This window comes from Andrographis paniculata, unplaced genomic scaffold, assembly GCF_009805555.1.
Source record: "Andrographis paniculata isolate CXL003 unplaced genomic scaffold, ASM980555v1 Contig60END, whole genome shotgun sequence".
Classification (NCBI taxonomy): Eukaryota; Viridiplantae; Streptophyta; class Magnoliopsida; order Lamiales; family Acanthaceae; genus Andrographis; species Andrographis paniculata.
This window is the reverse complement of record NW_026137596.1, coordinates 366,562-389,415: the sequence shown is the minus strand read 5'-3', so window position 1 is coordinate 389,415 and position 22,854 is coordinate 366,562. Positions and strand designations below refer to the sequence as shown.

At 33.3% G+C, this 22,854-nt stretch overlaps 4 protein-coding genes across 6 annotated transcripts; 1 reads left to right on the top strand and 3 right to left on the bottom strand.

Annotated features, from left to right (window-relative positions):
- Positions 1 to 969: 969 nt before the first annotated feature.
- LOC127259729 (signal recognition particle 43 kDa protein, chloroplastic) lies at positions 970 to 2,475 on the top strand. Its single transcript, XM_051287282.1, has one exon. It carries the CDS (start codon positions 1,080 to 1,082, stop codon positions 2,208 to 2,210), a length of 1,131 nt encoding a protein of 376 aa, XP_051143239.1. The 5' UTR covers positions 970 to 1,079; the 3' UTR covers positions 2,211 to 2,475.
- Positions 2,476 to 2,536: 61 nt separating this feature from the next.
- On the bottom strand, positions 2,537 to 5,314 carry LOC127259730 (monothiol glutaredoxin-S15, mitochondrial). 3 transcript variants are annotated; one of them, XM_051287284.1, is made up of 7 exons: positions 5,099 to 5,314; positions 4,481 to 4,558; positions 3,852 to 3,986; positions 3,624 to 3,723; positions 3,293 to 3,359; positions 3,022 to 3,100; positions 2,537 to 2,949 (listed from the first exon to the last, which is right to left on the bottom strand). In XM_051287284.1, exons 2-7 carry the CDS (start codon positions 4,544 to 4,546, stop codon positions 2,890 to 2,892), a joined length of 507 nt encoding a protein of 168 aa, XP_051143241.1. In that variant the 5' UTR covers positions 4,547 to 4,558; positions 5,099 to 5,314; the 3' UTR covers positions 2,537 to 2,889. The 3 variants fall into 3 exon arrangements, with proteins under 3 accessions (XP_051143241.1, XP_051143243.1, XP_051143240.1); XM_051287286.1 differs by having other exon boundaries at positions 5,174 to 5,312; XM_051287283.1 differs by having other exon boundaries at positions 5,076 to 5,310.
- Positions 5,315 to 6,585: 1,271 nt separating this feature from the next.
- LOC127259687 (E3 ubiquitin protein ligase RIN2) lies at positions 6,586 to 12,685 on the bottom strand. Its single transcript, XM_051287209.1, has 14 exons — positions 12,531 to 12,685; positions 11,954 to 12,018; positions 11,436 to 11,866; positions 11,113 to 11,190; positions 10,423 to 10,509; positions 10,210 to 10,331; positions 9,198 to 9,294; positions 9,009 to 9,114; positions 8,638 to 8,795; positions 8,395 to 8,532; positions 8,250 to 8,317; positions 7,935 to 8,162; positions 7,243 to 7,585; positions 6,586 to 7,108 (listed from the first exon to the last, which is right to left on the bottom strand). The coding sequence occupies exons 3-14, from the start codon at positions 11,673 to 11,675 to the stop codon at positions 7,052 to 7,054; spliced, it is 1,722 nt and encodes a 573-aa protein (XP_051143166.1). The 5' UTR covers positions 11,676 to 11,866; positions 11,954 to 12,018; positions 12,531 to 12,685; the 3' UTR covers positions 6,586 to 7,051.
- Positions 12,686 to 17,469: 4,784 nt separating this feature from the next.
- LOC127259860 (putative glycerol-3-phosphate transporter 1) lies at positions 17,470 to 20,572 on the bottom strand. The gene is made up of 3 exons (XM_051287472.1): positions 20,441 to 20,572; positions 18,345 to 19,407; positions 17,470 to 18,261 (listed from the first exon to the last, which is right to left on the bottom strand). Exons 2-3 carry the CDS (start codon positions 19,348 to 19,350, stop codon positions 17,687 to 17,689), a joined length of 1,581 nt encoding a protein of 526 aa, XP_051143429.1. The 5' UTR covers positions 19,351 to 19,407; positions 20,441 to 20,572; the 3' UTR covers positions 17,470 to 17,686.
- Between the last annotated feature and the right edge of the window lie 2,282 nt (positions 20,573 to 22,854).

Genomic DNA, 22,854 nt, shown 5'->3' with positions numbered 1-22,854 from the left:
TCTGCACCGTTCATTTATATTGGAGGGCTCAATTAATGGTGTGGATTTGTTTTGGAGTTGAGGTCCTGGGAGGTGTTAATGGAAAGTGTTGTGGGGGTAATTGTGTATGGACAAGATTTGGTAGGGGTAAATTAGGAATTTGGTTCGTAATAGTCGTGAAAGCAGCTGGCAATTGGATAAGATGGGAAATAAAATAAAGTAAATAGTTACTCTTGGTAAAAATGACTATGAAAACTAATACTAGCTGTTTATTTCTATTCTGGATTATTTTTACCATTGTTAAATATTGAAGAAAATAAATATTCGTTTTCTCCAAATAATTGAAACCTTTTGTATTTAAAATTACAATATTTAATTATTTAATAATAATTAATTATATTAATAATTTTAAAATAAATTTTATATGTAATTTTCAAAAGAATAGCAAATGTAAATTTTCATATAATAATAAAAAAAAAAAGTTGTGTAATGATTTTCTCGGTCACATTGTTAGCATATTATTGCAGTCTCGGAAGATACATTCGAAAAACAATAACTATAAATTTAAATATCATAAAGAAAAGATTCTGAGTATTTTTAATTCGTATAGAAATTTATTTTGATTTTAATTTTTTATTTGAATAATTACTTGGACGTAATATTTTGTTATAATTCCATATATTTTTGTAATTAAAAAAAATAAAAGTACAAAAAAATAAAATTATGATAGACGAAGAGCATCATTGATTAGTAGCTATTGAACTGTAGCTCCGGTATGACATAATTTGTCCAAATTCCCACTCAAATGCTACTACCCATGGCAAATTTGAAAGACATTTTTGGGCCTAACCAATAAGCAATTAGCCAATAAAGTGGGCCGATAAGCCCAATGGAGACACATATAAATAGATAGATATATAAAATAAACCCAAAATTTAAAGTAAATATAATATTTATTATTGATTCAATAGTGTAATATAGATATAAGTACTCCTCTAGTATCTGGATGTGGATGTGGTTTCTTATCCACCAATAATCTTCTTCTTCCTCCAATTTTCTTCTTTGCAGAGAGACTCCTCCATAACCATAACTGCTCCCCAATGAGCATCCTTCCCTGCCTGTCTCGTCTCAAGCTCTCTATCCCCAATCCTAACCCTAACCCTAAATTCCCATTCCTCTCCCATCCCCATCCCCACTTCCCCCTCCCCCCCAAACCCCTCAATTATCCCCTCCCCTGCGCCACCATCGACAGCCGCCCCTCCGAATTATCACCTCCGCCGGAGTACAGCGATTTCGACCAGGAAGAGACCTACGGCGAAGTCAGTCGGATAATCGGCAGCCGCGCCGTCGACAATGGCAGCGCCGGATACACAATGGAGTACCTGATCGAGTGGAAAGACGATCACTCCCCGACGTGGGTCCCCGCCGACTATGTCGCCAAAGACGTCGTCGCCGAGTACGAGACCCCCTGGTGGACCGCCGTCAAGAAGGCTGACGCTGCCGCACTCAGCCGGATCATCCAATCCGACGACGGCAGAGACGTCGACGCCGTCGACCAGGACAGCCGCACTGCCCTCCTATTCGTCTCCGGCCTCGGCTCCGAGCCCTGCATCAAGCTCCTAGCCGACGCCGGCGCCGACCTTGATCACAGGGACCGCGCCGGCCTGGCAGCCCTCCACATGGCCGCCGGCTACGTCCACCCCGGCGCAGCAAAGCTGCTGCTGGAGCTGGGGGCCGATCCGGAGGTCGGCGACGATCGGGGGAGGACGCCGATGCAGTTGGCGACCGAGATTTTAAATGCGACACCGCAGCTGCAATTCGCGAGGCGGCTGGCGCTGGAGAGCGTAGTGAGGGTGCTGGAAGGGGCGGTGTACGAATTCGCGGAGGTGGAGGCGCTGTTGGAGCGGCGGGGGAAGGGGAAGAATGTCGAGTATCTCGTGAGGTGGAAGGATGGCGACGACAACGAGTGGGTGAAGGCGGAGATGGTGGCGGAGGACCTCGTGAAGGATTTTGAGGCGGGGCTTGAGTATGCGGTGGCGGAGAGGGTGGTGGACAGCCGGAGGGGCGACGAGGGGAAGGAGTATCTGGTGAAGTGGGAGGACATACCGGAGATGACGTGGGAGCCGGAGGAGAACGTCGACCCGGAGCTGATCCGGGTTTTCGAGGAGGGGAAGGAAGAAGGATCACATAATAGGACCAAAACAAGCAATCAAGAAGTAAAAGAAGCGTAGTAACACATAATCAAAGACATGTTTTTTGCAACTGTTCTTTAGAGACCATGAAATGAGTCTATAGATCGATCCTATTCTTAAGACCTATGTTCTTGTTCCGGGGAGCATCGAGAGATATGTATCGACATTATCTGTATCTATAAGGTGGTTCACACTTCGTCTAGGCAACTTGTTGACACAACTTCTAGGGTGTAAACCTTGTAGATGTATGTATCTAAAGATCGAGAGAGTCCTATGAAAGAACAAAGTTCGATTTCTAATCCTACCTTTAAGCACATATTCTAGTTACATCTAATTGCATCCCCAACCTACCTGTAGTTTCCCTCTGAATCTTCGAGTATTCGTAAACAACATTGCAGCCAACTAATATTCAACATTATGTTACAAATAAGAAGCTTAACGTATCAAATGATTTATAATACCACTCGGTGGCTTTCAAGCCGACAGCATGAAGCTTCCTAACATATTTATGTCGACAACAAATTATTCTTATTACATCAGGGAGATGCTGTAGCCAAAATGTTCCTAAGAAACCACACATAATTGAGAACACATATGACAACCCGTCTAAAATCGCGAATAATTAATTACCCGTCATCTCCTTCAGCAAATGACAAAGTTTAGAAGAGAATTACTAGAGCAAGAGAAAGAAGGCTTCAAGTAAACTCTGAATCATGCCTTACTGTGTCGAATTCTGTTTTTCTGCAATATCTTTCAGTTTTTCCTTCAATTCACCCATCTGCAAGGAAAACAAGAATCTTAGACCCCTCTACATCGACAAAAATAGAGCCGCTATAAACAATTAGTTCACCTGATGCATGTTAAGAATGATATCAGATCCTCCAATAAATTCCCCTTTGATGAATATTTGAGGGAAAGTTGGCCAGTAGCTGCAATAAGAAGACTCCTCAAGTCAGCTTATCTAGCATAGGATTTTAATTATTATCTAGAGTAGTTTTTTAATCACATCTCATATAAAATAATTATATCTTTGGCAAATATGGTAATCATATTATCCTCAAAAGAAATTCAACACCGATCATCTTTGCATCTATTAAGATGCAATGAAAAGAATAAGTAACCTGAAAGCTGTTACCGCCTTCTTCAGCTCAACATCTTCTAATATATTTCTGGCACTTATAGGAACATCTGTAAAACACATACAATCAAAATCAAAATGTATTTAAAGTGGTTATTCATAGTTGAAAACAGAATACTTATTGAGCATTATCCATAATCTTTATTCAGACATAATAGTTCGTGTCATATAAATAAACCACCAATACATCACACTTCATCGACAGAGCAAAAGATAATGCAAAACAAACCATAATCAGATTCAACTCATCACTGAATTGGAATCTTAGACCCCAAGTTTTCCTAGCTATATCAATTTCGTTATGTAATACTTACTATATTCTTTCAAGACCCTCACAGCTAGTGCACTGAAGCCACATCGTGGCTGATCCGGCACCCCTTTCATGTATATCATCACAGGGTTTTCTTTAACATCCTGTAAAAGTGGAATAAGCCAACTGTTGTGAAGCCCGTTTGTCTACTAAACAATAGTTATTTAGTTTTTTGGTATCCCGGAATTAGACATCTAATAAGACAACCCATTTCAACAATACCAGACTTCACCTGCTCAACAACATCTTTCAAGGAGATGCCAGAGTTCTCAACTTTACTAGTTGGTCTGAAATCTTCATGCGTATCAGGATCATTAGGCACATTAGTGGATAAACGAAGTATGGCCTGGCTGAAGGATCCAGAAGCCTAGCAAAAACATGGCACCATATTAATTGGAAGTTGCAGGCAAAACTTTTATAGCATTACATAAGAAACCCATGCTTGATTTTGGAAATACAATCGACTGGAAAAGCAAGGATCAGACAGCACAACACCAACTCTCAGTAGATGTTTAAGCGTCAATGATATGAAATGCAAAACAGCTTTCCATGAACTACAGAAATATGCTTAGAAGATCCACTGTAGATACCTTTAGAAGTCAAAATTTAAACCACTCTACGTGCTTTTTCTTCATGTACAGAAGTCCATTTTGACACACCTTTGATTGTCATACCATTTTACAGTTCATAATGTCACGGTTTCTTTGACTCAAAATTCATACAATATTGCCATGACTATTCATACTTCAACACTATTAAGATAATATGTAATAATTAGCATAGGATTGTATGTAAGCGCATAAATCCTTCAAAAATATGAAAAGAAATATATCTCTCAGCAGCAGCCACATATGAACTTACAGTTGAGACAGTAGGGCGTGCCAAAACGCCTCTATGAATTAAATTGGCCAATGATCTCGCCATCATTTTTGCAATTAGCTGCATGCAAAATTTTAAAATAAATAAAATTAAAAATAACATGTCTTCAAACTAGCAACATTGCATAGAGAAAGTAGATAATCATTCAAGATAGCGATTGTAAAGACAACAGGCAACATTCAACAAAATCCAAACATTCACTATTAAATATGAACAAACCATGAGGTAACAGTAATAGCCGAGACTAGGTTCTTGAAACTTGGTTAGAAGGTAAAATTTTCAAGAGCAGTTGCATTAACAAAGCCCCTTGAGATGCATAGAGATCAAATTTCTGAGAGCTTTCAGTATACCAAACATGCAAGTGAAGCTCATAACATCGCATTATACACTGCCTAGTATGCAAACAAATCCAGCAGACAAATCTAAAAAGTGCAGGCAATAGGGGAATAATACTCAAATTCAACAATGAAAATCACAAAGAATCACAACAAAACTATTACTTTCAAAATTAATCCTATAAACCATTGACAGTAAAACGAAAAAAGGAACTAAAATAAATATTGGAAAAAAAAATTACAATTTAGCGACACAACTCGAAACCTAATTTCCGGCAAGGAATTCACAGAATACGGCTTCGTGGATTTCCAAATTGCGTAATCAGCGATTGAAACTCACAGTAATCCGATTGTTAGGGCAAGTCGGAGGGCGTGGAGGACATGAATGGAATGGAATGGAATGGAGAGTATAGGGTTTTTTCGTCTTTGAGCAATTCAGAGAGTGTGGTCGGTCAGACGGTCACGCACGTTGGTTACATCGACATCCTCAACCGATTTTGAACCGGTTCAAACCGGACAGTTCACGATTCAAACCAGAACTAGTCCTCACCTAAAGAATGTCTCACCGATGTACAAAAAATTTGACTTGTGAGTTGATAGTTAAGGCAATAAAATTTAATAACTACTTAGTAACTTTAATAATAAATTAACATATATATAATTAAAATCTTTACAAAAATATATTTATTGTTTATAATATTGTGTAGAAAATAAAATTTTATATACTAAAATAAATAAAGAATATCTATTTATTTTTTATGTTAATATAAATTAATTTTATGAACAAAATAGAGAATTTTAAAATTATTTATTTGTTGAAGAGAAATTTAAGTGTAAAAATTTTGAGTGGATACACTTATGAATTTAATTTAACTAATTTATATTTATTAAATATATTTTATATGAATATATTTTACTAAAAATAAAATATAAATTGTTATAAGATGAATAAAATATTTTTTTATTAATATATTTATAATTAAAAATTAGATATCATTATAATTATATTTTCTTAAAAAAAAAAAGAAAAATAACAATAAGATTATTGATTAAATAAATAACTATTAGTAAAATAGAAAGAGAAACTTGCTATAGTAATTATATATATTTATATTTTATAATTTTTTCATTATACAATATTTTTTATATAATTCTAAGATATCAATATTTTTATAAATTGTTTATTTGTTTGAAATAATTAATTTAATCTAACTATTTCATTTGTCAATTTATTTCATCATATCACAAGCTAATAAAATCTTATTACTATAATTACTAAAAAAAGACAATTCTCGTCCAAGTAAATTTAACAAAATAAGAACTTCTTTGAACTTAAAACTCAATTCTATATTTGAATTATTATATATATATATATATATATATATAAAAACAAAAAATAATTGAACAAAGTAAAGCATTGTTAGAATAATACTTTCAATTTATAATTTCATAAAACAATCAAATATGGTTTATAATAATTTGATACATTCTTGAAATTTATAATAGTAATACTTATTTTGTTATAAGTATTTATCTTATATTCTTGAATTATACGTAAGTGATATACTTATATCATAATTCAATAAAATAATTTGATGTAAAACATAGAAAATTGTATAAATTATATATATATATATATATATAAATATAACCAGCCTGTAGCTCCAGCCTCGATGAGAATTTCACGCCCACTTTTAACAGTATTTATGTGCAGTACTGTCATAATAATAATAATAATAATACCATTTATTATTAATAATATGTGTTAGAAATAGGGCTTTACACGGGGAGGATGATAAATAGTAAATACGAATCATGTAATGTAGAAGTTGCAATTAAGCAGGAAAGATAAGAGAGGCATCATCAAAGACACTACATGTACAACTACTACTACTACGATAAGGCTAAATACAACAACATGCACAACACCTTAGATTAGGACCTTCTTAATTAACAACAATAATACACACACCAATTTTCGGGATCTAACCTATACCAAATGGAGTGTCTCTTTATTAATTATCACCATTATTATCATTATTATTAGTAATTATGCTGCATGTATATACATACATATACACAATATATATATATATATATAGTAAAGCTTGCGAGAATTGGGAACAAAATTGCTCCCGATACCTGTTCCTGTTCGCATTTCGAACCCTCTGACATGCCTTTGGCCATCAAATGAGAAAGGTCTTTAACACCGGAACCGTCACATTTGCAGAAGATTATTAACAGTGACCATCACAGAATTTGTCCGCTGCAAATCCTGCATATTCGCCGAAAAGGAAATTTACGAAGAACAAGAGAATGCATAATAATGTTTTAATCACTATTTGAGCTATAATCATATATCAGAAAAGTTTATCGTGAATATCAGAAACAACCGAAGATGTACAGTACCTGGAAGATTATGTCATCAGGGATGTGGGGAAGAACTTCCCGAACTGTTTCAGCCATGGCGATTATATTTGCTATGTTGTCATTTCCAGAATGTGATGTTGACCTGACATGCAGACCCCCAGTGTCTCGAGCTTGCCTCATTGAACCGTGCGGGGGCATGGCTGCCCTGGATGTCCCAGCTTGAGAGGGGTTAGGAGGGAATAGACCCCACGCTGCATCTTCGAGAGCAGTCTGAGCATAAGTTTCTCCTACAGCTGCGAGTTGTCTCATTACCATCTGAACTCGACCAAATCCGGAAGGTCCAGCTCCATCCAAGCCCAGCCAACTTGGATCAAGTCCAGTTCTATGAGGAAGACAAAAGGAAAATCCAGTTGGATTACAAATTTTGAATGCAAAGGTACTTAGCATACAGTTTAAATCGAACACCATAAATTATCAGAACAATAAACAAGGAAAAAACAAGATAAACATGTCACAGCATCCATATCCACAACTCAAACAGGGAGATTCGAGCAACAGAATCCCAAAAAAGCATGATTTGAAGTCATATTACGTGATTGGTAGCCGGGGTGCTCAATGAAAGACTAACCTAGCATAAACAAGCTTCCTCATACAATGAATATTATAATCTTGAGAACTAGATGCATCCAATGTGGAATGTGAAGTATTCAAATTTCAATAAAATACCATACCTCCAATCGCCAGTTTCCGCATTCTGTGACTGGTTTGAAAATTCTCCAGGGTGTGGATTGTGGCCAGGAATATTTGGCCTATCAAGTCCAGTACTCATCTGACGAGCAAGCTGCTCATCTCTTGAAATTTCTGCAGCTCTGGCATTCCCTACATTCTCAGGTCTGCCAGAAAAAAGTGGCTTCCGGCAAGTTGGGCACGAGTAACTCTCACTTAAGCCTTGGTCCAACCTGTGATCAAATCAATCCAAATATCACACTTACAATTAACAAGTGACAAAGGAATAGAATTTTGCAAAACTTTAATCTCAAGCTTACCAAGATCTCAAGCATGCCAGATGGAAGAGGTGTTTACAAGATAGCTTCTTAGCTTTTGCCATTGGTTCCTGCCAATTTGTAGTGTATCATGTATATGCAGACATTGAATGAATCATGTGAGATTCAAAACACTAGCTAAAATTACCCTACAAATTGCACACTCATCATCGTATGCTCGGAGCTCTTCAGATGTAGCATTAGGAAGGGCTCCATGAAGAGTTCCTAAAGCTATTCGCAGTTTGATGAAACCTTTAGCACGCTTCACAATTGCACTTAAAAGGGCCTAAAGGGGAAAAGCATGTTTGCCAAATGAGGACATTGTATAAATTATAACAGCATATTGAAGGAGTGCATGGTAAATGTGCCAGCCAAAAATCAAAACATTTACACGGATGTTCAAGAAAAGGACGGCATCTACAAGATGAAATGCCATGCCATGAAGCCACCAAATATGCAAATAATGAGCTAGAGCCATTAGCATTGTCATCATGTCAAGGAAAAAACCCATATTCCGGATGAGGATGCCTTTCCACTCTCCTAAAGAACCTAAGATACCAAAATCACAGATTATTAGTATATACATGACAAAAGATTTGTATCAAAACATTCACTAAAGATCAACAATTATTCACACACATATATATAGTGGGAGAGAGAAAGAGAATATCCTAAGCATAAAAGTATACTAAGGCGAATACATAAAAGGAAAGGCAAAAATACCTACACTAAAATGTTGAAGAATATAAGTTTGCAACTCACCTGCAGGGGATAAATCAAAGATTTTAGACAATCGACAATTTTTAGCGTCACCAGCAGAGTGATGCAACCAAATTTCAAGCAACTGAAACCCATGGACTACAATAGCCTGCGGATTAGATTTAGTAAACTGTCAGCCAAAATTTGGAGGTCCATACAATAGCAATTGTAGTTGTGAAAGCATGAGATTACCTGCAATGTCTCAAAAGCAATGCTTAAAGGCTCAAAAAATAACAACAAAAGCATTGATGACCTAGCTGTATTGTATACTGTCAGACACAGCAATATCCTACAATAAAAGACCAATAATTATTAATCGCAAACTTGGGGTGAGATCAGAAAAATCAAGAAGATCCTAGATGATTAATTCAAAAAGTCCAATTAATAAATAGATACATACCCTATGCCAAACATAAATTCTAGTGATTATTGACTGACAATGCACAGTTTCCATCGACATTCACTTCACTTACTTAAGCTTTAAGATTATCTTGCCGGTAAGGTTCGAATTAATAGTACTCTATTACATTCAGACTGAAAAAAAGCTCAACACTTACTAAACTTTCAAATTCAATAATGTGGAACAGATGCATGCAATGCAGATTAAATTATCTCACTGGACCACAGGGCATGTCAGTGCAAGTAACCTAGCAATAAAAGGAAATTTTAGCGGTGGGAAACAGAAGATTGGCCAAACAAAAATAAAATCGGTCTGCCCCAAAGAAGACCACATCTTCAAGGAAAGTAATGCACTAATGCAAACAGGTGTGTCTTGAAGAAGAAAATTAGGGAAGAGTGAGAAAAGAAAACAACAATTTTCCAACTTTGTAGATCACACTGACTTCAAATTCAAAGCCCTATATGTTGAAAACTAAGAGAAATATATGCAACAAGATATTTGTGGAGAAGTCCTCTAAAAAATTCCACAGTGGCTCGAACTTGTGTTTTTTCCGTACTTTACAGGGGAAGGAAGGACTAGCACATCTAGTAGATGAAGCTGCTTAAAAAGACCAAACCAAATTGCAGTCTCCAAGCAAGAGTTGACACAGAATATGGTAATGTTTTAGAAATTATATTAGCTCAAAACTATAGAATGAACAGCCATTAAATGTATTTTGACTCAAGATTGACTCTTACAAAAAAAATTATCCTATTTCTAGTAGTGACGGAAAGAAAATGAAACATAAATAATTGTAGAAAATACCAGAGGACATCAACGGAGAAAACAAGCAACAATGCAGAATATACACGGAAGTATGTCCATGGAGTAGCAGAGGGAGAAGCATTCAATCGCTCTAGCCGTTCTCTAGCCAATGCTTGAAACATCTGCTCAACATAGTTTTATTAATTCCACCAAATATATGAAACATGTGAACACACAACAATATCGAGTACATCATATAATTTAAGTGAATACCTTCAAGAAACAAAGCACACCGAGCCAAAGAGACCACAGGCCCATTTGAAATGCTGTTGGTGGGACTACTAATGGAAGAAAAGTTCCCTGTCAAAGGTATGTTAGTCACCAAACCCACAGCACAGAGAGAAAAAGAGACCAAAAAAATCTACATTTGCAAATCATCCAGAGGCCAACAACATACAAATATATCCTTATCTAGGTCAAATGGCCTTTTATCATACAACCACACTAAAAAAAATCATTGTAAAAAAATGAGCTTAAGAATTGAACATAAGACACCAGTCGACTATTAAGTATTAAGATCTGGGTAACAAGCACATGTATAAGAAAGATTGGAGGCAAATTATTTTCTAAATCAACAGATCAATCAAAATAAAAGACAGTATGAAAGAAAGGGAAAAAGGGAAAGACAAGGAATTTATTAACATATAAATGTGAGATGAAGAATGAAAGAAATGAGAGACAGCAAATCTTTCGTGCCACTCAAAATGGATTACAGTTTGCTTGAAATGCAGTTAGCAAATTGGCCTGGTTTAATAAATCTAATCTGAGTCAAAATATAAGCAATCAATGATAGTATCACCGGTTCCATTTGTTCAAAAAGTGTCCATGCCAAGTTAGGTATCAGCAGCAGCAGAAGAAAACGTCGTAAAGTTCAAATATAATGTGACAGATGGCTAATTTTACCTTGTAGATAATATAATTAATGAGCCGCTCAAGCATTTTTCGAATCTCAGGTGAATGTAACTCTGAAAAGAATATCGTCTGCAATTAAGCAATAACACAACATGATCAACCCATTAAAAATTATCATTGTTTGATAATGATATTATTATTTTAATCCAATTTGGAACAACAGAATAATATTTTGAACACATTCCTGAGCAACTGAGGCAATTCCATAGCCCCTACAACAAAATTGGCTTTACAGCAGAAAATGCTGTAACTTGCATCTCTTGAGAGAGGAAAATATTGAAAATAGAGTCATCCAGTAGACGGGAGAAGTTTACCTTCAGGCCTAAAATTATCATGACAACTACATTAAGGGCAAAACTGGCCACCAATACAAAAGTGGTGTATGAACCCAAAAGCAGCTCCAAGACACGGCTTGCATCTTCCAAGTTAATAAAATCATCAACAATCAGGCCATCTGATTTATATCTTTCAAGGGACAATTCTGTCCAATACAGGAGGCCAGCAAGACTGAGAGTGGTACAAACCACAGAAACAGACAAGAGGTTCACACCCATGGAAAATAAATGGAACCGTTCCACCAAAACCAAAGCCCAAAGTTTTCATGAGAACAAACTCGGCATTATCATTTCCCCAAAGGACAACCCATCATCACACATAGCTCAGTACTACCAAGCCTATATTGGTTTTCAAAGTTTAACAAAATCCTTCAAACAATCAGGATATATCTTGTAAGCTTCAAGAGATCCTACAAAATCAACAATATATAGCAAGATCAGGTACAGAACAAAAACTTAACCATGAATCATTAAACACTCCATAAACAACATGTCACCTTTATAACTCCATCAATCCTAACATATCATAAGTAGATGTAAGCCCCAACGATCCACTTCAACTCTGCACCAATACACAGACACACACTTGGTCTAAGAGAACCACACTGATCAACCTCCATCTCTAACGTTGTAAACAATTTGTGCACGATGGCAGTAAAGACGTAACAAAATCACAATTGAATGCATGCATCCAAAGGAAATAAATAAACAAAACGATAGAGAACAATAATTCCACCAAACATCCACAGAATTAAATGTGTGAATCCGTCGCCGCACGAGAATCAATCCCCATTCAAAGACAGTCAAAGGGCAGCACGCAAGTCAAACCCTAGAAAGGCACCGAAAATTTTCCCAAACGCAAAAACATCCAATCAAAAACAACAAAAGCATCACGCCAACAGATTCTTTTATTTAACAAAAATTAAAAGCAGGGGAATCGAATCCAATCGAACCCCAGAAATCAAACAGCAACCACAGTAATCGATCATCACGCAGCTCGGAATTGAGTAAATCCCTGGATACATAACAATTGCCCTAAATTTAAACAACCAGAATGAACAAAAGAAAAATTACGAAGGATAATCTGAAGGCGTCGGCAAATCAGTAGAAATCCGCGCGACTTTCCCCTCCTTTCCGACGAATCGCGGCTAAAAATCGATAATATTTATATATATAGAAGGAAATTTAAAATGAAAATAGATTGAGGTAGATATTATTATTGATAATGTACCTCGTTTGAAAATAATAATAATAATAAAATAAATAAATAAATAAATAGTCCCGTTTGGGAAGCTTCTAATCTCCTCCCCCTCTATGGTTAAGTACTAATAACAATAAAATAGTCCCGTCATTGGTTAAAATAATTTTTTTATATAATGTATAAAAATAATAAATATTCGTAATATATTAATTTTTTAAAAAATATATATTAAAAAAATTTTAAGTAAAAGAATAAAATCTAATACTTTAAGATGTTTGTTATATTTTTATTGATTCGAAAATAATTATTTTTTAATGTGATAGAGATCAAAATATAAGAAGATACTTTCAATGCTATTTTAATATAAAAGTAATATAAATAAAAAGATAAAGTATGATATTACAAAAAAATTTATTAAATAGTTAATAAAACAATAATTAGATAGAAAAATAATGACCGGACATTTTGGGCTTCCTACCTTCTTTTTGGGCCACTGATCTGATTTCTTGCCAATGAATTATCAGACAACATACGGTATTACTACAAATATATTTAATATATTTTTATAGGATATAATAAGTCTTTATTTCATATAGAATAAACATATGCATTATATATATATATTATATATATACATGTTAGAAAAAAATTGATTAGTAAATAAAATATATGTTTAAGACAAACCATTAGTAATTATGCCGCTTAGATAGGTTGATTGTTTAGGTTTGTTTTAGAAAGAATCTAACTAGATGGAAATTTTCGAGTGGAAATTTCTTAAAAGAACATAATATAAATTAATTCAAGAAATAAACGAAAGTGATAGGGGCATTTTGGTTTTTATTTAAAATAAAAGTTACTGTTATTATTTATTTAATTAGTATCGTTTTTAATAAAAATATAATTTTTTTTTATAAATATATTATTTAATTAGTACGGTTTTTAAAATGTTTTTGATTTGAAATTTAAAATTGTTATATTTAAAATATAATCATTCAAATGAAAATAAATTACAAATGGATTATTGTAAATACAAAATAAAAATTTTATGTATTTATCATTTGATATGTCTTAATTTTTGTAATTTTTTTAGTTACACACAAAATTTGGTTTTTTATCACTGTATATATAATTAACTAAATAAATCTCTATGGAAGAATGTGACTCAATTATACAAATAAATGCAATTTTTTATTTTTTTAATATTATATACATAACAATATACATATGTGAAATCCCCCTTTCGGAGGGACCGTGCATGGGCCTCATTCATGCAAAAGCCCATCACTTCAGGAAAATTATTACTCCCTCCATCCCTTAATAATCCATCCATTTTTTCATTTTGATCCGTCCCTTAACAATCTATTAATTTTTCTATTTTGGTCCGTCTCATAACAAAGTATCCGTTTCCTTTTTTAGTAATTGTACTATCTACCTAACATTACAAATACCCTTCTAATTTACAATATATTACACAAATGTCATTACTTGTATATCATACAATACTAATAGGGTTAATTTAGTTTTTTTACCTTTATTTCTATTTTATCCCAATATAATATTAATACTTCTAAAACTCCGTGCAAAAAACAAATTGATAGATAGATTGAGGACGGAGGGATTATTATTTTAGTTAAAATAAAACGCTCAAAAAATATTATTTGTCTTTAAAGACAAAATAAAAAAAATAAAAAATAAATAAAAATATGATCTACTAACATATACTCTTTTCTTCCCTAACAATTTATCTATTTATCTATTTTTTTTATTTTGGTCCGTCCATAATAAAGTATTTATTTTATTTTTAGTAACTGCATTATCTACTTAATATTACAAATATTTTTTTCCAATTTATAATATATTATACAAATATGATTACATTTATATCATATAATACTAATAAGAATAGTTTATTATTTTTGCCTTTATTTTTACTATATTTTAATATAATACTAATATTTATAAAACTTCGTATAAAAAGTAAACGAATAGATAAATACGAGACGAATGGAATAATATTTAAAAATCAGCTTTAGCACTATTTTTTAATACTATTATCTAGAAACTTATTGCATAAAATATTTTTTTTACATAATATTATTATAAAATGTAGTATTATACTTCATCCGTTCACTAATAAACCTTTTGTACGTAATTAAGATAAATGAGTATTTTATAGATATACAGTGTAATGAAGTAATGTAATATTTATTTTACACTTGAAAAATAATTTAAAACAAATATATATATATATTTGGTATTTAATTGAAAGTTATTTTTATTTAAAAAAAAAAATGAAATTTTGATTTTGACATACTAAAATGACAAAATAAAAAATTTATTCATTGAGAATATCAAATATTGTTTTTTCATTTTCACAAAATATCACACTAAATACTAAATTTTTAATATTATGAAAAAATTTAAATACTCTAAAATTTCTATGTAAATGATGCCTTAATTAATTTTTTACTATACCCCCAAAAGCTTCCAAAAATCATATGGAGATTTAACATATTCGAAAATCCAATAATGTGATCAGTAAATCTTTCTCTTTAAATAGAGTCTGACATTAAATTCATATGTGGTATGGAATAATACTAACAAATACAATATTACTATTATTTTTGAGGTAATGTTTTGGTTCCATTAGAGTATATGTCGCGGCCAAATATATAACCCATGCTTACTTTCACTTTTCTCATCTACTATCTATAAAATTTTTACGTGGCAGGTGACTTGAGGCGTCGGGATTTGAACCTATGATTTCATTGTTACAAGTCCAACTCCAAACCACCAGACCATCGCTTACGGGATTTTTTAATTATTTTTGTTTGTACCAAGAGTATCAATTTCTTATTATAATAATAGTAATTAAACATTAATATTAAATTATTCTTAATTTATTTATATATATATATATCTTACAAATATAGTATTATATATACATAAAATACAAATAGTAAAAATATCAAAATTATTTTAAAGATTTTTATTAATCAATAAAATCATGGGTGTGTTTGGGTTTTGATTTTCAATAGTAAAATTTTGAATTGAAATAGTTGTTTGATGTGATATAATGTGTTGATGTGATGTTTTGAATGTAAAATTAGATTTTACTGTAATAAAATACTCCCTCCGTCTAGCTAGAAAGTATACATGATTTTATTTTGGGACGTCCAATTACAAAGTAAACATTTCATTAAATACCTTACTTTTTTTTTTCCACAAATATCCTTACTTTACATCACATCATTACTTTTACACTAAAAAGTAAGGGCAAAAATGTCATTACACTACTTTTAACTACCAACTGTAATTAAAATACTATTATTTCTTAAACACCGCGCTAAAAATAATTGTATATTTTTTTTTTAGACGAAGAAAGTAAATAAAAATTGTGTGTTTGATTTTATATTTTTGAAAAAAAAAATAAAAAATTAAAATCAGATGTAAAATCTGACAAATAAACACCTTCATTGTTATTTTTCTTTTGTTTATTACAAAATTTCAAATTGTTAATTTGGACTGTAAATAGACAATAAGAATTGCACTGGTGCAAATGGACAAGTTGAGTTCTGAGAACTAGACATGGATGAGTGGATGCCACCATGCTCATCATCATCATGCATGAAAAGGACAATGCGGATCTGAATGTTTTCTTTTACATTTTGATTTTTATTTAATTTAAATGATGGTCTAGGTACAATGTTAAAAGGAGATAAAAGTAATACTCCCTCTATCCAACCTACTATGTTCACGTTGTTATTTTTGTCTATCCAATCTACTATGTTCACGTTGTTATTTTTGTTTGTCCACGTACCATGTTAATTATTTTTAAAAAAAATATTATACACTTTAATTTTATTTTAATTTTTTTTAAATTTTAATTAATTTATCTTAATCTTAATTTATAATTATTTATATTATAATATAATTATTTTCGCTAATATATTTTTAATTATCTACTGATTACACTCTTCTAAAATACCGTATTTATAACATAGCAGACACGGACGGAGCAAGTATATTTTATAAACAATCGCAATAATTATGTAGTACAAATTAAAATAAAATTTTAAGAAAGCATTTGGTAGAATTGCACTGAAATGATAAAGTTAATAATTTAAAATTATGATGATCGATAAAAAATTGTCAGAAAATTCTATCATCAATTGGCACAAATTTTCAATTTTGTTGGATGATACAACGATGATGATGTGACGGAGACGGAGTGCAGACTTCGAGAAAAAAAAAAAAAAAAGGGGCAGAATCAAAAGCTGTTCAGAGAAAAAAAATTATGTGTTATTTTTTTTTCTGCTATTTTCGTCATATAATTAAATATTTATTTATTATTATTATTTTTTTTTATTTTTTTATATAATTTTAAAAATATTAATATTATATTAAGATAGAATAAAAATAAAATGTAAATGACTAAAATAAATTTATTAGTATGTATGATACAAAGACAATAACATCTGTGTAATATATTTTAAGTTTTTTTTATCCAAATACAAAATACTCATTTCCGTCTCAAACATTGTTATTCGATACTAGAATTTAGACGAAAAATATTAAGTAAAGTATTTAAGATAATTTTGATATTAAGTAATACGATTGAAAAGAAAAATGATTATTTATTTTATGTATATTAATATATATATATAAATATAATTATTTATTTTTTAAATTTAAAAATGTTACAGTAAATTTTTTTAAAAAAAATGTTATAGAGTGTTTTTGAAAGAAGGAAGTAGTATAATACATTTCCGAAGAAGAAAGAAACCAAAAAAAATACTGAGACAGACGATATACAATCACCACCCCCCTCTCTATAATGGAAAAAAAGAATGTCACACATATATAATCATACACAAAACACTACTACGCCGTTGTTCCGGCGGCAGTGGCGGCGGCGGCGAGGAGGCATATACAAATTACAACGCTTCCCTCTGCCGCCGCAAACGCTTTAAAATTAAGCGCCGCGACGAATATATATATATATAACATAAGCAGAAATGTTCCCCGATCAGACTTCTTCCGTCGCCGGAGGTCTCGAGCCGGGAAGGTCTTGAGACGTCGTCGTAGTCGTCAGCCGATGGATCTTGTCAGCCACCTCAGCCACGACGAGCCTCGTCAGTAGCAGACCCGCGATCAGGGCTGCCACCATTAGCATCGTGAATACGGCGCTCCAGCTCTTGGCTGAAATGTATCCCGTCAGCAACGGCCCAATGGCAGCCCCGATGGAGCCTGTGCCGTCTATGATGGCAGTGACCGTCGCCAGTGCGCGCGCATTGCCTTTAAGCGAGCTGTGCGTGCCCAAGTCAGCCGAGACGGCCGTGGTAATCAGGGCGTAGGGTCCGTTGACAAACATTCCCGTGATCAGCATCAGCACGATGCTGAGAGTCATCGATACGTGCCCGTAGCTTCTGAAGAAGAAGAGAGCTGGAATGGCGCAGTACATGAAGCTAGCAGCCGTTATCGCCCTCGCGTCGAGGCGATCCGAGATGTGGCCGGCGAGGATCCCTCCGACGACGCCTCCGACATCGAACAGCGTCGAGAGGTTTCCAGCCTCTTCATTCGACAGATACCGACCCTCGATGGCTGCACGGAGCAAACAACACGTTAATCAAGCTTACACGGCAAATCGAAGATGAAAAGCTAGGGAGATTTTCGCTTTCGCGTACCGTTGTGGCTAATGTAGAACGGAAGCCAGTAGAGGAACGTATACGCGACTAATTTGGCGAAGAAGAGGCACAGAGCGAACGGGGCAACCCCGGGGATTCTCCACGCCTCAAGGAATCCAACAGCATCCTTTTCCTCCGATTTTGTTCTCAAGAGAGGCTCTGTCGTTTCATCCCCTTCTTTCCTCGGCGACAGCCATTCATCATTGTCAATAGTAGCTCCGACAGATTCAGGGCTTACAGGCAGGAGCAAGAACAACGCAAGGCCAACAAGCGCAATTCCGAAACCGGGGACGACCATCGACCAGCCCCAGCCATACTTCAACAACGCAGAAGCAACGACAGAGCCAGTTATGTTGCCAAGAGAAGTGTGAGCATTCCAAATGCCCATGATTAGCCCTCTCTTCTTTTTGCCGAACCAATTGCCAACAACTGCGACAACCGAAGGCCATCCAGTGGATTGGAACAATCCCGCAAGCATTTGGACGACCAGATAGTAATAAAAGCTGTGGATGCTCAGCCAGTATCCAACTCCAAAGAGGGCAGTGAACAACCCAGTTCCAATCATCCCAATTGTTAGAAATATTCTCAGATTCATACGATCTCCCACGTGTCCGGAGAAGTACATCCCTGTAGCATATACGAAAAGGAAAGACACGTCGAGCTCACCGAGCAATGCAGTTCCATCGACGCCGTTGAATGGTGCCCAACCGGAGCCCAGCACCCATGAGCCCCGGGTGGTTTCTAAGGGCTTTTGTGCATAGAACCTTGTCCATGAGATGGAAGATTTCAATTCTGTATCAGGGGATTGGGGATCAAGAGCACTTTTGACGACACTGGTGGTTTTCCTAGTGGCATGGTACGTCAAGTATGCAAAGAACGTTACTATTAGCACAATGGCTTGATATGTCTTGTAGGAAATGGCAGATTTTTTTAGATGTTCTATGAATCGGATTGCTGGAGGTCTGCTGCAATTTGGTTTCCCCTCTGATTCGCCAGTTGACCCCATCAACAACTCCCAAACAATTTCCCTTCTAAGCAGAAAAGAGAGATCGTGATTCGAAACCTAAAACAGGAGAAAAATGACGAGTTAGATGAAATTATTCATAAAAAGGTATAGAATGAATATCCTTACAAATCTCGGCCATGTTAGCAGGCAACATATGATCTTAGCTTTTGTTTGTATTTTCTTTCACTTCAATTCAATCCAGAAGTTAATTTAGACTAACAAACTACAAAAACACAAACAAAAGCCACGGCTAGCAAAAAAGAGTAAAGTGAGGTTAACGGCAGATGAACGGAATAAATATCGTGCGATCTCAATTCAATCAATGGAATAACTATTTTGGTCAATGGATGACTGAAACTTTCTTAGCTCTAAATGCTGTAGGGTATACAATTCCGGTTGCAAGTCAAAAGATTCCCGTTTAAGGGAAATTCTTTGGCTCGCCGGCCTTCTTTACTAAAAAGGCTTAACAGCAAATCGACTGCACACATGCGCAAAAGTGAATATAGGTAAATACACTAGTTCTTCCATATTATCTAACATAGATTAAGCCAAAGAGAGAAGAATGGGTGGATTCTTCTGTAGAAATAGTCCGGCATATTTTTCAAATGACGAAAACTTCAATGACAAGAAAATCGTCCAAAATTCAAAGTAAATGAACAATGGGACCAAAATCTAGCCAATCAAATCCTCCATCGCCGGTTAAGCAGATAAACAAATTGAAAATTGCGCCAGGATTGCCTAATAAAAAAAAAGAAGGGAAGAGGAACAACTTGAATCTAAGCGCAGCAGGTTGTTTATCCTAACAACCACGACCAAATCGATTCAGAACGGCAGTTTAAAATCCGATTTCCCCAAAACACTCCATAGACTCCAGAACGACGCCGCAACTCCAACCAATACGTAACCATAAAAACGAAATCCGATGAAACACAAATTACCTTTCAACGTTGAAAAAGTAAAACATAAAAAATCGTGCAGTTTCTGGTATGAAATCCACCAAAAACTAAAATTGCAACGTAATCAATCAACACGTAAGAACACGTCGATCGGAGAAACTCCAAAATCAAATTTACATTAAATGCTTGCTCACCTGATATTCCCCGAGCGTTTCACTTCTCTTCGAAGCAAATTCCGCCTTCCCTTCAACCCCTTCCGAAGTAAATCCGCTCACGTTTCTCTTGAGTAGGCTTGCAAGGAGAGACAATTGCACGTCAAGTCTTACGAGTTCTTCATTCATTTAAAGCTGAGGATGCACGCGTGAAATTCCCAAATTGTCCTCACCAGTTTCATCTACCCACCAATCCTCAATTTTTACCTTTTGACAATTATACCCCTCTTGTGTACGGTCAATCCCTCACGTTTCACGCCTTTACTGCCGACTTACATTAATGGGACACGGAAGGCAATTTCAAAAACTTAAAACCCCTGAGTGTTAAATCATTAAAATATATATTTAGAATCTATTTCTTTACCCAATTTTTTTAAATTTTACTACTTCAAATCTGTATTTTTTTATAAAAAAAAAAAAAAAATTCTCTCAAAATATCTTATCAAATCGTTATTTTAATACCAAATTCAAACTAAAATTTTCTAAATTCAATCAAAAGAAACACACCATTAATGCTCACTTAATGTCTTTTCTTATTTTGCTCTAAATTTATATTGTATTTATAATAATTAATTTATTATATTATATTTTATATATTTTTTTAATAATTTTTTCATAATATTCTACATAAGTTTTACCTATTATATTTTTATCTTAAAATAATACCCTTTATTTTTTTTAGTTTCGTGCCAAAATAGATGACATAAGAAGTATTATTTTCTTTATCCAATTTTATTTGTCTATTATTATTATTATTTTCAGTTTTCTTTTACACATTTTTTTTAAAAAAATAAAAATCATAAACCCATCGTAACATACTTTTAATGTTAAGTTCACTAAAATTCTTAATATAATCTTAATCATTGAACAATCATTAAAAATCAAAGAATTAGACTATTTTCAAGTGAAAATAAATGTCGCATTCTCTGTAATTTACTTGGGTGAGAAAAAAGAAGAGAATAGACTAGCTTTTGTTTGGTTGCGTTTCCACACAATTATATTTAAAATAGTAATTTAGGCTTTATTTAATGGAAGACCATTTTTAAGTTTTTTTAGTATACAATTTAATATTTTTTATAATAAATTATTTTACTCCACATTAATAATATTTAAATTATTATGCAAATTGATAATCCGAAATAAATTTTTCTTTAAAGAAAAAAAACATCTAAATAAATATGTCTTTTCAATTTTTTTAAAAAATAAATCAAATATTCATTTTTCGTCCCACTTGTATTGTCTCATTAGTATTTGGGGTTTTCCTACCTATATAACTCATATTTATTTATAGTTTATATAGTCCTTATTCAATAATCAATTTATTAAACTAAAAAGTACCATTTTGATACGGGGATTGGATTTTAAATACACTATTCATCCAATTTTTTTTTTCAAAAATATTAAATCAAATACTTATTTTTTATTTTTTATAATATGTTAAAAATCAATATATAAAAAATCAATTTTACATTCAAAATATCACATCAACACCTATTTATATCACATCATACAACTATTCAAATTCAAAATTTTTATTATTCAAATCCCAACTCAAAATCCAAACACACATTTTAGATCTTTTTATTTTGAACAAATTCATTTATTAATATAATTCTATTTCCGTCCTACCTATCTTGTAATATATTTATTTTGGTACATTTTACATATTTTGCAATATTTCTAAAATGTTAATAATTAACTATATTTAATCACATCACATCACCTAAAGAAAAAGATACTGTATATATATATATATTTTTCTCTTTCATTACATTAAATTTTTTCACCATGCGTGAAACAAAGAAAATATTTTTTTTTATATATTTATTACAAAAGTATTTTGGGATAATACACATGGAACAATTAAACAAATATTTGAATTTAAAATTTATACTTACAAAAAACACAAACAAACAATCCATGGCGTTGATAATAATGACTCAAAAAATTATTTGCACCATGAATTTTACACTCCACTTTGGTATCATAAAAAGAGATGTTCTTTTGGCCTTTCTCATATCACTTCAATAACTGTTTTTACAATCAGCAATTAATGTGTGGATAATACATACAAATAAATAAATAAATAAATATTTTTTTTTATCAATTTTGAATTTCATGGCCACAAGAAATTAATATTGGGACCAATATCAATTTTGAATTTTGAATGGCTGTAGATAGCCTGGAAGTTTCTTGCCAAGTCCTGGGACCGGAAGTCCTCTACAACGACATCGTATTGAAATTGCTGCACCTCATCGGTTGGATATTTCGGTAGATCTGAACCGTTCGTGGGTAGTTATCAATGGTAGAGATTAATCTGGATTCGAAGTCCCGGGAACTTTTTGACACTCTCTCATTGATTTCCTTCTACCACATTCTTTTTCTCCAAATAATTA

Excerpts from the sequence above, each read along its gene's own strand:
- LOC127259730 (XM_051287284.1), bottom strand. The coding sequence starts at position 4,546 with ATGATGGCGAGATCATTGGCCAATTTAATTCATAGAGGCGTTTTGGCA. Across the intron at positions 3,724-3,851 it reads TGAAAGATGTTGTTGAGCAG|GATGTTAAAGAAAACCCTGT; the intron begins GTGAAGTCTGGT and ends CCACTTTTACAG. Across the intron at positions 2,950-3,021 it reads TCATTCTTAACATGCATCAG|ATGGGTGAATTGAAGGAAAA; the intron begins GTGAACTAATTG and ends TTTTCCTTGCAG.
- LOC127259687 (XM_051287209.1), bottom strand. The coding sequence starts at position 11,675 with ATGGGTGTGAACCTCTTGTCTGTTTCTGTGGTTTGTACCACTCTCAGT. Across the intron at positions 10,510-11,112 it reads TTAATTATATTATCTACAAG|GGAACTTTTCTTCCATTAGT; the intron begins GTAAAATTAGCC and ends TACCTTTGACAG. Across the intron at positions 8,796-9,008 it reads CTTTGATTTATCCCCTGCAG|GTTCTTTAGGAGAGTGGAAA; the intron begins GTGAGTTGCAAA and ends TTGGTATCTTAG.
- LOC127259729 (XM_051287282.1), top strand. The coding sequence starts at position 1,080 with ATGAGCATCCTTCCCTGCCTGTCTCGTCTCAAGCTCTCTATCCCCAAT.
- LOC127259860 (XM_051287472.1), bottom strand. The coding sequence starts at position 19,350 with ATGGGGTCAACTGGCGAATCAGAGGGGAAACCAAATTGCAGCAGACCT. Across the intron at positions 18,262-18,344 it reads GTTCTACATTAGCCACAACG|CCATCGAGGGTCGGTATCTG; the intron begins GTACGCGAAAGC and ends TGCTCCGTGCAG.